The 13,244-nt window shown below is 44.4% G+C and overlaps 1 protein-coding gene across 1 annotated transcript in view; it reads right to left on the reverse strand.

Moving 5' to 3' along the window:
• Positions 1-13,244, reverse strand: part of RALGPS2 (Ral GEF with PH domain and SH3 binding motif 2) — a 260,231-nt gene that overhangs the window by 29,836 nt on the left and 217,151 nt on the right. The window contains exons 15-16 of the mRNA XM_065408804.1: positions 9,512-9,589; positions 7,260-7,365 (exon numbers count right to left, since the gene is read on the reverse strand). Coding sequence (XP_065264876.1) covers positions 7,260-7,365; positions 9,512-9,589 — 184 coding nt within the window. The remainder of the gene's footprint in view (positions 1-7,259; positions 7,366-9,511; positions 9,590-13,244) is intronic.

Here is a 13,244-nt window from a genome sequence, read left to right on the forward strand (position 1 = left end):
TTGAGCAGGGTAGAAAAAATAGTTACCGACTTTTTGTAACTGCTGTTCTTTGAGATGTGTTGCTCATGTCCATTCCATTCAAGGTGTATGTGCGCAGTCGTCAGAGATTTTTGCCTTAGCGGTATCCGTAGGGTCGGCATTGGTGCCCTCTGGAGTGCCGAGCTCATGCGTCGGTATATTAGGCACCACTGGCCCTACGCCCTCTCAGTTCCTTCTTGCCAACCACTCAAACAGAGGGGCAGGAGGTCAGGTAATGGAATGGACAAGAGCAACACATCTCGAAGAAAGGTAGGTAACCATTTTTTCTTCGAGTGCTTGCTCATGTCGATTCCATTCTATGTAACTCACAAGCAGTATTCCTGAAAGTGGGCTTGGAGTTCATGGTTATGCATGTGTGTGTGGGGGTGGGTAGGGGGGCAGCAGCACGTGGTTCCATGCATTGCCCCTCTCTGCGAGCACCGCAGTGGAAGCTGTGGGGGCAGTGCTTGCAGGCAAGAGCAGCGCGTGAAGGGAGACTCCTGCCCTCCGCGACCCTAGGGCCGCACTGGCCACTTCTGGAAGCGGCGTGGGGCCGTGGCAGGCAGGGAGCCTGTCTTAGTAGCAGCCCCGCTGGAGATCGCGATCAACTGGGAGATCCTCTAGGATCGACCAGTCGATCGCGATTGACCAGTTGGTGACCACTGGTCTAGATCGTGTCTGTTGGGGATGTAGACCAATGCCAACCATGCTTGCAATGGCTGGAGATGGAGCTGGGCATGATGGACCACGTACATACACGCTGCCATGTGGCCTAACAACCGCAGGCAGGTGCAAGCGGCGGTGAGCGGGTGGGTCCTTTACATGAGAAATTAAGTCCAACATGGCTTGGAAATGGGTGTCTGGAAGGAAAGCTCTGGCTCGCATAGAGTTGAGGACCGCCCCTGTGAACTCTATCCGTTGTACAGGTCTTAGGGTTGATTTCTTTTTGCTTATCAGGAGGCCCAGGTCGTGGCAGATGGAATGTACCAGATCGAGGCTCCTTTGCACCTGTTCCCGAGATGTGCCCTTGATGAGCCAATCGTCGAGATACAGATAGACCTTGACGCCTCAGGTAAGCGGCCACTGGTGCCATGCATTTTGTGAACACTTGCGGGGCCGAGGAGAGACGAAATGGCAGTGCTGTGAATTGGAAATGGTGCCAGCCCACCATAAAGCAGAGGAATCGTCTGTACCCTTAGAAGATGGAGATATGAAAATAAGCATTCTTCAAGTCAAGGGCAACGTACCAGTCTCCTGGATTCAGGGAGGGGATGATGGAGGCTAGGGAGACCATGCGAAACTTGACCTTCTTGAGAGACTTGTTGAAGTGCCGCAGGTCCAGAATGGGTCTTAGGCCCCCTTTTGCTTTCGGGATTAGGAAATAACGGGAGTAGAACCTTTCTCCTCTCATTTCCCGAGGGACCTCTTCCACTGTCCCCATCTGCAGGAGGTTCTCAACCTCTTGAACGAGGAGTTGCTCATGAGAAGGGTCCCTGAAGAGGAACAGGGAAGGGGGGTGGGAAAGGGGCGGCTAAGAATTGTAGGGTGTAGCCCAGGGATATAATTTCAAGCACCCAGCGCTCCCAAGTCACCTGCGACCAGGCCGAACAGTAGGGACATAGGTGGTTAAGGAAAGAATAAGGCAGATCCAGGAAGAGGACTGGGGTGTTGCTCTTGAGCGCACCCTCAAAATGAGCACTTCTGGCTCCCCACGATGTTTCGCCAGGCTGGGCTGCGCAGGTGACAGGAAGAGGAAAGGCAGCAACGACAAAAACTCATGTCTCTGTCCCTTCTCCTTGCAGATCCCTGACGAGGCTGCCAAGACCTTGGAGGCGGGGGCGGCTGGAACTGCTTCCTCGCCGACTGCGGTGTACGAAGACCCAGCAAGCAGAGGGTTGTCCGAGTGTCTTTCAGTCCATGCAGCCTCGCATCCATTTGTTCTGCAAAGAGTCCATTCCCATCAAACAGGAGGTCCTGCATGGAGGACTGTATCTCCTGGGACAGGCCCACGGTCTGAAGCCAGGAACTGTGCCTCATGACCACTGCCGATGCAACCACCCTGGCAGCCGAATCAGCCGCGTCCCAGGCCATTTGGAGGGAGCATCTAGCCACTGCTGTACTTGCCTGTAGCGGGATGGTCACCCCACTCCTGCCCAGAGGGGTTAAAACCAGCCCTGGGAGAGGGCTAGGGCTGGGGCAGGGGAAAAACTGGGCTGATTGGGGGAAGCAGCCTCAGCTGGGGGCCACGCCCCAATCAGGGTCCAGCTGGCCCTATAAAGGCCAGTGAAGCCAGGAGCAGACACAGTCTCTCTCTGGCTGTAGAGGGAGCTAGATAAGGTACCTGAGCTGGAGCAGGGCTGGGGGAAGGTCCAGGGAGCTGGGGAGCTCCGGCCTGGAAGCCCCCAGGCTGTGGCCTAGTATAAGGCCAAATAGGTACTGGGGTTGTACGGGACAGAACCAAGGCTAGGCCGAGACAGCAGGTCCAAACCCCTCCTTGCCTGTGATCAGTGGCTTATACTGCAGTCTGCCCCAGGGAGAGGAGGCTAGTTGGTGACTGGCAGTAGCCTACGACTGAGGCGAGGTGGGGATAGGGGGTGGGGGCTCCTTGGGGAGGGGAGACCCAGTGAGACTGCGGGGTACTGCAGGGGGCAGCACCCCAGTCTGAAAGGGGCACCAGGGTCCAAGAGGGACTTGGGACCCAGCGGGAAGCGGGACACCGGCCTGCAGAGGGCACTCCAGAGTCGAAGAGCTAATTCCTAGGACGACCGACAGGAGGTGCTGCAGGGGTGAGTCGTCGCCCTGTTACACTGCCTCAATTAGGGCCCTGAATTCTTGGGCCAAGTCCTGGGGCAGGGAATCCTCGAATTTATGGAGGGAATCCCAAAAGTTTAAGTTATATCTCCCCAAAAGAACCTGGTGGTTTGCTACCCTGAACTGACGCTGGCCGTTGAATACATTTTTCTTTCAAAAAGTTCCAGCCTCTTGGCTTCTTTATTTTTGGGAGTAGAACTGGTTTGCCCGTCTGTCTTTCTCATTGGCCACAGAGACAATCAGTGACCCCGAAGGTGGGCGGGTATACAGGTATTCGAACACTTTAGGTGGGATGAAATACTTCTTTTCAGCCCTCTTGGAAGTGGGCGGGATGGAAAACGGGGTTTGCCAGAGGGCTTTAGTTATTTTTAAGACCCCATCGTGCACCGGTAGCATGACATGTCAGGGGGTTGATGCCGAGAGCATAGTAAACAAGGTGTCCAAATGCTCCACCATCTCCTCCACCTCCAGGCCCGAGTTCATGGCCATCCTTCGAAGCAGGGCCTGGTGGCGCCTTAAAATTGTCCAGTGGGCTGGCAGGAGAGAGCCCCGCAACACCCTCATCTGGAGATGGGGAGGGTGTAGGACATCATCCCCCTTGGGGGAAGAGACTTTAGGAGTGGGCATTCACTCCTCCCCCCAGCATCCGATTCTGTTTCACGCACTGAGCCCGGTGCCACCAGTTGCTTTTCCAAAGTGGCAACCGATGAGTGGTGTGAAAAGGGCATTGGCATAACCAGCATGCGCCATGCATTCCAGTAGGGCCACTGTGCCAGCCACTGGTCCTGCTGCCAGGAAGACATCACGGAGGTTGACACAGCCTCAGGTGCCCACTCGTGCTGGTGCTCCCTCAGCGCGGGGCTCAACTCCCTTTCAGAGCCCTTCAGTGATCATGGTGGGGCTGTCAACGCCTGAGTTTGACGGCTAACCATCACCGTAGGTGAACGGTGCCTTGAGTAGGCAGATTGGTGTCAGGAGCGAGGAGACTGGTACCGCATCGGAGATCATTCCCGTGGTCTAGGTGATGGGGATCTATGCCGTGGAGACTACTGGCGGGAGGACAACCAGTGCCGGCCATACTATGACCAACATCTCCCTCTGGACGATCCGTGTCAAGTAGGCGGAGACCACGAGTGCGGTGCCAGCAACCTAGGACATCTAACCGGCAACCTGGACTGTGGAGACGGAGAGTGCTGCCTCAGCTTCGGGAACCAGCGTGTTCGCTTGCCCTCTGGGGTGTGTGGGTGGGCGGGCGGTTTACGGCTGGCTTGCCCTCATAGGGAGGCTTTGCTGGGTCCAGCATTGTGCGCAGTGCCAGTGGCACTGGAAGAGTCCTTTGCTCTCTGGACTCTGGTAGGGCCTGGGAAGACAACAGCCCTGCCATGAGTCAGGGTCCCCTACCACTCTTGAGAGTCGGTGGTGGATCCCTTGGAGGGGGCGGGGGGAAAGAGGGCTAGGGTCTGATCAGGGAGGCACACCCATGTAGCTCCGGGGTGGGCGGGCAGCCCAAACTGGATCCTTTACCCATTGGCCTTTATTGCTTGGTGCTGGGGAGTCGCATTTTTTCAATTTCTTCTTGGGCACTGGCAAAGGGGAGCATTGCTGGGCAAAGCCCAGTGTTGGGGGTGCACTACGCACAAGGCCGAAGTGCTGGGAGTAGAGTCCAGCTGGGAGGGCTCCAACGCCGGATGGAGAGCAGCCTCCATGAGGAGGGCCCTCAAACGGATGTCGTGCTCCTTTTGTGTTCTCGGACTAAAGTTCTTACAGATGCGACACTTGTCCTTCACATGTGATTCCCCCAAGCACTTTAGGAAGCTGATGTGGGAGTCACTAACAGGCATAGGCCTGTACAGGCAGAACAGGGCTTAAAACCCGGAAACCGGGGCATACCCCGCCTGGGGCAAAGTCCCCACCGGGACTCTAACTTACTAACTACACTACTTTACTAATACTTATTAACTAACTACTGTAAACAAACTATTTACAAGACACTAAAAGTTTGAAGGAAGGAGAGAACCGCTAACCAACTTGCTAGGCAAGGAGAAAAAGTCGCACCGACCAACCATCACGGGCGGTAAGAAGCAACTGAGAGGGCATAGGGCTGGCGATACCTTATATACCGACACATGAGTGTGGCACTCCACAGCTGACCCTATAGATACCGCTAAGGCAAAAATCTCCAACTGTGCACGTGGGCGCGCGCACACACCTAGAATGGAACTGACATGAGCAAGCACTCGAAGAAGAACATGCTTTCTGTTCCAAAGTCACCATTAATCAGGTGATGCTTATATAGTGGTATAATTGTCTTCCTCTCAATGGATTCAAAGTCTACCACAACGTGACCATCTCTATCAACTAGTGTAGTGGGAACTATAACATTGCTTCTAACCACAGACAGCAAGCCAACTGAGTTACAATAATAGGCATTTGTGATGGCTTATAAAAAGCTACACTGATTATTTTTGATGTGCTGCTCTTTGTCAGCAAATTGTCAGTTGAAATTACCATGTTTAAATAAAAAGAAATTTCCAGACCAGCTGCTGATAGAAGCAATATTAACAAAAAGCAATGTTATTTACTGTATGATATCAGCATTATAACACCTTGATGCCAGGCATCATAAACGTCTAATTATTAAAGGACAGAGATGCTTTTCTTCTTCTTGTGGAACTATACATCAAGATGATTAAAAAAAAGTGCTGCAAACATTTACTCTTTAATTTGCATACACTCATTATGATGCTCTGCACACACTCGTTAATATCAATAGATTTAGCAAACAAGGACATTTTGGTATTTTTAATATATAAAATGAATAAACTCACAGCAAATAAAGTTAAAGTATTTACATTACAATATCATTTGCAATACTTTTAATTAGTTGAACACATGCATAAATTAATATATTAGAACAAGGACATTTATGATAGACTGGGCTTGCAAATAAATGAGAAGTATAGAAATAGATATGATATTTGTGCTTGTGATATCCAAGAATCACATTTATAGACAAAATATGTCAAATATGTCAAAATACAGAAATAATCTATAAGGGATAGATTCTCAGCTGGTATACATTGGGATAGCTCACTCAGTCAATGGAACTATGCCAATTTACATCATCAAAGATCTAGCAATAAATGAGTGGGAATAATGACATTTTGTACTCCAGGTTGCTTAGTCTGTTCACTCTTCGGATCAGTTCAACAATTAGGGAGGGAAAGGGAAACAAATGGTTAGCACTTCCATACTCCAGTTGGATATGAATGGCGGCAAAATTGACATTCTAGTTACTAAAAGGAAATATAAAGACATCTTCCAGCAACAGAACATTTTTTGGGAGACGAAGTTTGAAAAACCTACTTGGATTAAGGAGAAAAATATGTAGGTCTAAAAATGTAAATAAAATCCAAGGAATTCTGTGGTGTAAATCTACAATAATCTGATAGATACGTTACTTCTGGAGAAATACTTATTTGCTAAATCAAGAAAAATTAAGGTCCTAGATCTTGCAATTGTATCTGCACAGGCTGGCAGTTGAATCAATGGCACAGACACAAGGGTCCATCCACATGGATTCAACTGAAGCATGGGTTCCCTGTATTGTACCTTATCGTGCAGTATTCCAAGTGCTTTGGCTTGGGGGTGTCTGGCAGTTATAAATATAATTATTACACACATAAATATCATTAACGGTGTGTTACCATTATAGTTTAAAGCAAAGAAGTTCAGAGAAGGATGCCATTTCCTCCTTAATATATCCAGTTTTATTTAATTCAGGCATTGTAGAGGTGTCTCAACAATGTATGAAGTTATAGACTGTGTATGCAAGGAAGAGGCAATAAAACTGTACAGGCTGTAAATGTGAATTCTCTTGTGTCTATAGATATATCAACACTAATATTTTAACAATATTTCTATTTAATATCAATAGTTGCCAGGCTCTTGCCCTCTAAAGGTATTTTGATTTTTTTTCTTTTAGCAGTGGATATGGATAGATAGTAAGTTATACTATGGTAAATTAAATGTATTTATAAGTTATACCGTTTATGCAAGTGCAAAAATGTTAACAATTTAGGATTAATGGAATACTTTTGAAGGAACAAAGAAGATCAACTTCCATAACAGTAATTCCTTGATTTAGACAAATCACATGAATTCCAAAAAAATCAAATCTAGGAGCAGGAGCCTTTGTAAGTGACAAATATATAAGGTACCAAATACTGAAGTCTTTACTCACTTTTTAGTCAGTTCCTACTTGATCATAATTCCTACTGATTTTAGCAAGAGTTCTGTTTCAGTAAGGACTGAGTAAAAAGTGAGCAAAGGCTTCCAGATTTTAACCAAGTAGCTTTGTTCTGTTTTAAAGATATCATTTTAAAATAGAGAAAGAGGAAAAATGGTTTAGCATATATTTGAAGTCTTACGGTAGGCTTTTTGCCTTCCTTCAATAAAGTCTTCCTCCTGAGAACACCTTGAATAGTAACTGCTCCTGGATACAAATGAACAGCCAAATCTTCAGATTCTGCAGAACTACAAGAAGCATGTGAGAAAATAGTATGAAAAATATATAAATATCCTTTACCCAAAGCAGTACTCCAATCATTACCCAAACATAATGTAAACATCTGTACTTTAATTTAGAAATGCTGACATTTTATTTATTAGACTTCATCATGGAAAAAGACTTTGGTGGCTATGAGGGATTGCTCTTGAGGAATTTACAGTCACAAGCAAAAGTAAATGATTACTCAGGCTATGGCTACATTAGAGAGCTTATAATGGCACAGCTACATCAGTATAGCTGCGCCACTGTAAGCTCTAGTGTAGCCACTCTAAGCTGACAGAACAGCATTCTCCCATCAACTTAATTAATCCCCTAATGAAGGCGGTAGCTATATTGCTGGGAGAAACTCTCCTGCCGATATAGTGCTGTCCACACCAGCTCCGAGCTCAGTGTAATTTATGTCACTGAGGGGGTGTGGGGCGGCTTATTCACACCCCTGAGTGACATAAGGGGTAGAGTAGACATAACCTGTGACTCAGATTTTACAGTCAGAAGGGACCATCATGATCATCTAGTCTGAGTCCTGCACACTGCAGGCCACAGAACCTCACCCACCCACTCCTGTAATAGACCCCTAAGCTCTAGCTGAGTTAATTAAGTTCTTAAATCATGATTTAAAGACTTCAAGTTACAGAGAATCCACCATTTACTCTAGTTTAAACCTGCAAGTGACCCATCGCCATGCTGCAGAGGAATAACAAACTTATGAGGCCAGAAGGTGGTTCATGATTTTAAAATGCACTTCCCAAAGCTTAGGATACAGTTATATTTCAACTATAACTAATTCTAATTGGTAAATAATTATAGATTTGTCATTACTCCCTGAACAAGTAATGTTGTATCACTGTTGCAATATTTTATTAGAATCTTTTCCTAAGTCCTAGTGGGAAAAACTGGATTTTTTATTAAAATCATTTGAGTCAGTCAAATTACAAAAAATAAAATAAAAAATCCACAGCAAAAGCTCAACAAAACATGCACAATAATTATAAGATATTTGAGAGCAGTAAAGGACATCAATAATAGAGAGCAGAAAACCTGGCCCACAGCAGTAAATTGTGTGTGTTATAATGCAGTTGGTGTGCTATTAATTCCCTATCAATCTAAATGGTGCCCAAAAAGAATATGCCAAAAACAGATGCCTGGTATGGTGAAAAGGAAACCAAAACTTTATTAAAAGTGAGCAACTGACTGGCTTACAAATTATTTTAAAACAGGAAAGATTCTTATTTTCACAACAGGGATAATTTCAGTTTATATCAACCAGTTTACATAATTAAATTGGTGTATTTATCAGCTCTCTAGAAATATGCTGAGAAACTACAGATTTCTGACATGTCTGTTGAAGTAAACCAGAATTAATCCATTAACCCATCACAACAGTTATGCATATGCAAAATATCTCAGAAATCTGGCAAACATTTTCACTACACCTACTAATTGACAGTGATATACTGACAAATTCAGACACGGATATGAACATGAATTTAACTCAATTACACGCAACGCTTGCTACTCATTAGTACATAAGAGTTATTCCCTTCTCTTTTACAACTCCAGTACCACACTGCTGCAGACAGAGTTGTAATTTAATTAGACAGAATGAAAAGCTGAGTGAGCATGCAGTTTTATATATAGTGCTATTTAGAATGAGTCTGGCCACACAGAGGGCCAATTTTAATTCATGACTTGCAATTTAACCAAGTCAGCCATTTTTTTAAGGCAAGTTCAATGAAGAATTATTAACAAAGAAAACACCTTGGACACAGTCTCAAGCACAAGTAGTACGCTTTGTTGCCAACATGGTTTCTACCACCACCACATAGTGTTACACTGTTAAAAAGCTACCTATAGTAAAGCATCTTTAAGTCTTGATGTAGAGATACAATATTTAGAAACTGGATAGGCAGAACAGAATGAGCCAGAGCCTGTATGATGAAATAGATCAAATCACAGAAGAGAAAATTTCTGTTTAAGGATAAGTCACTACCGTAATTTTGCCTTGAAAATTAGAAAGATCAGAAATGTCAGAAGACACCCACTTAATTATCAAGCCAGTCACCAACACCAGAGGAAAAATCTGTGACCCCTGGATGCAGGGGATTATTGTACCTGCTGGCCTTCATGTGGCCTCGATAGCCATTTCGTGCCACTCTTGTCACCGGACCGAGAGAATGGTATAATCTGTTCCTGTTGGATTCCATTATAAATTGTATATATTACATATACTTTTATCCACAAAAGCAGCATAATTTGCTAGAACAGTGTAATAAAGTCTCTTGTGCCACATAACTACCACTCCTACAATAAGCAGTAGTGGATGATTTCATTAGAAAAAAACATGCAGTTGTAGATTTCAAAATCTACATTTCTTATTTGAACAGATGTTCTTGATGTCAGTGCTCATAACACTGGGGTATTTTTATTGTCATCTCAATTAATGGGTTTTGAGAACAGAAAAGCTTCTTTTAACTCTCAAAATAAAAATGAAAATACTATAAGGAACTAGGTTGCAAACTGCTGCCTTTAATGCTGACTATAGATACTCCTGTAGACTCTGTGACAAGAAGCAAAGGGCAATAAGGCCCCTAAACTTAGAAATAGGCACACAAGCAACAGTAGTTAGAGGAATACAAAGACTTCTTAACTCAATCCTGAGTATTGGCACCATTTCCAAATCAACCACTGAAGTCAACTTACAAAGAAAATCACATACACTCTGCTATGAGACAATATCTATTTAAAATGCTATACATTAAAAAAAAACAGATACTTCACTTGGATACACTTTTATTGGCAAAATCTTGTTAGTGAACGATATTTGTGGCTTAATATATTATGGTTCCAAGGTCAAATGCAAATTATTTAAGCTCTAAGAGACAGCAAACCTGTAATATCTCAATGATTCAGTTTAAAGGGAGTATAAACGTAACATAGGAAGTTTTAAATTTTTGAGCCCTTTACTACTGCTGTTTTCAGTACTGCTACCCAATTTCAGCACTTATTTTCTAAACTTATCTTTTGAATATTATTCTGTGCCTGATTCAAAGCTGGTTATATAGGGTCAGATCCATAGCTAGTGTAAATTGATGTAGCTCCACTGAAGTCAGTGATGATTAATTAATAGCAGTACTGAAGAAAACACAGTAATATCAAAAAGGTTAAACAAAATATAAAGTTTACACTCCCTTACCAACTCAAATAATTTCATATGCTGTAATAAGAAACCTCACCATAGATGTACTATAAATATAGATTTCCACCCTATTCTCCCTCCCAAGGAAACTGTGTTCTAAATAATTAATCTCTGCCCTTCAGCAACCTAGGTATCTTTGAATTTGCAAAATTTGATAAGGTCAGATTTTTTTTTTTTAATTTCTAAAAAACCCTAATGATTTAGACAGCTAAACTTTTATGCTTACAATTTTTAAAAATTAAATACAACTGTTGCATCAACAACATATATAGATGAGAGATTTATGACTTGCATCCATCTTCCATGTAAATGATGGATATAAGCTTTGTTCTAATCTTTTAATTTGTCTTTGCATAACAAGGAATCGATCAATCTGGATAAAAACTATATTTGGTAACTATGCCCACTAGCACTTGAGATGACAGACCACTGGTCTATCTACATGCTGGGGTACAACCACCCAGAGGAGGGAACACGCTGACAAAATTTTGCTGACAGTATGATTGAGGAGAAATGGTTATTAGATCTGGTTTATATCTTAGCCCAAACTGAACAGAATTTCAAGCGACACAGAAAAGGCACTTCTCTAGCCTGAAGGCTTTCTCCCTGATGAGCTTCAAAAGCCTGCTTCAAACAAGAGGAGTGTTAGAGCTTCTCAAAAAAAAAAAAGAAAAATCACAAGAACTTTTTATAATGGAAAGCCTTAGGCAACCTAAATATAGCTATCACTATGAGGGAGAGAAAATCCAGACTGACCAATTCCCTGCCATAAAACAACAAATTGTAGGTAAGGACAAAATTGTCTCATTTTCATACACAAGTAATCCATCAGTCTGGAAATGGAATATTAGGAATTAGAAAGCAGTCAGGAACTCAGAAGAGGGAGGGAGAGAAAGTCAAACAGAGATCAAGCGAGGATGGCAATCTGCAAGATACTACAACCAAAGCGAGCAGCTGAAGATGAAGAACACATTCAACCGTGTTTTATAAATGAGTGAAAAGATGCCAGGTTGTCATTTTGCAGTGTTTCCCATAAGAAGCTGTATTTCCCTCTATCCATGAAATAGAGATTTTATAGAATTAGTTCAAACTAAATAGAGGAGTTTCATCTGCTCATCTATACAATTTTACAAGTCCTGCTTAGACTTATTGAAAGATTGTGGCTTTTGATCTTGCTCTGCCTGAGTGGAATAATATCTTGGCAGACATCCAGACAATGCCACTTTATTTCATTAGGATGGGAAGTATTGGGGGAAATAAAGGGAGTGAAATATACCAATTTAAATGGTAAGGAGAAACAACCTTGAGTAAAAATCAAGATTATAGAATCATAGAATATCAGGGTTGGAAGGGACCTCAGGAGGTCATCTAGTCCAACCCCCTGCTCAAAGCAGGACCAATTCCCAACTAAATCATCCCAGCCAGGGCTTTGTCAAGCCGGGCCTTAAAAACCTCCAAGGAAGGAGATTCCACCACCTCCCTAGGTAACCCATTCCAGTGCTTCACCACCCTCCTAGTGGTATACTGTTTCCTAATATCCAACCTAGACCTCCCCCACTGCAACTTGAGACCATTGCTCCTTGTTCTGTCATCTGCCACCACTGAGAACAGCCGAGCTCCATCCTCTTTGGAATCCCCCCTCAGGTAGTTGAAAGCAGCTATCAAATCCCCCCTCATTCTTCTCTTCTGGAGACTAAACAATCCCAGTTCCCTCAGCCTCTCCTCATAAGTCATGTGCTCCAGACCCCTAATCATTTTTGTTGCCCTCCGCTGGACTCTTTCCAATATTTCCACATCCTTCTTGTAGTGTGGGGCCCAAAACAAAATAAACAAAATAAACAAAAAAAAGTTATTAATGCCAAGGCATTGAATTCACTGGCCCTCCTTGAAGAAGTAATGACAACAATGTAATGTCAACTGACAAGAAAAGACAACAAAGTCATAGCCATTAGTTCAAAGGGCTGTTGCATCAATTGTCCCTGTACTAAGTTGAGCTCCCAGCTGGCTGCAGGAGCTTTAATTGAAAGATGTAATTCTGATCATGTTTTAGTTACTCCTGAGGGCATTCTGTGCCAAAAAATTAAAAATTCTGCACCAAAAATAAAAATTCTGCACACAATATTTTAAAATTCTGCAAATTTTATTTGTCAAATAAATGTGGAGGCTCCAGCATGGCACCGGGGAGCACAGGACACTGGCTGCACAGAGGTGGGAGATCACTGTCCAGCCCCCCCACTCCTCCAGACATGGACTCAGCGGTGAGGCTGCACTCAATCATGACACAGTGCAAGGTCCGGGCCTGCCCCAGAAACACCCCAGGGCCCTGACCCTCCATGCCAGGTACACCAGGTGTGGGCAGGCAGGCTCAGCAAGGCAGGATCCAAGTGTGGAAGGACAGGTGTGGGGCAATCTGTGTGCGGGCAGCTCAGCAGAGGATCCAGATGCACAGGGGATTGTTGGGGGGTTCTGGGTGCAATGGTAATGGAAGTCTGCAGGGGAGTCCAGGTGAAAGTGGTTGGGACTCAGTCGGGGAGGGGGAAGAGGGGGGTTTGTCTGAGTGTGGTGGGGATCGAGCTCAGCAGGGAGGGCTGGATGTGGGGAGGGCTGGGGGGGGCAGATGCTGAGAGAGTGGGGCTCAGTGGTGTGGGG

The sequence above is a fragment of the Emys orbicularis genome, chromosome 8 (genome assembly GCF_028017835.1).
Source record: "Emys orbicularis isolate rEmyOrb1 chromosome 8, rEmyOrb1.hap1, whole genome shotgun sequence".
NCBI lineage: Eukaryota > Metazoa > Chordata > Testudines > Emydidae > Emys > Emys orbicularis.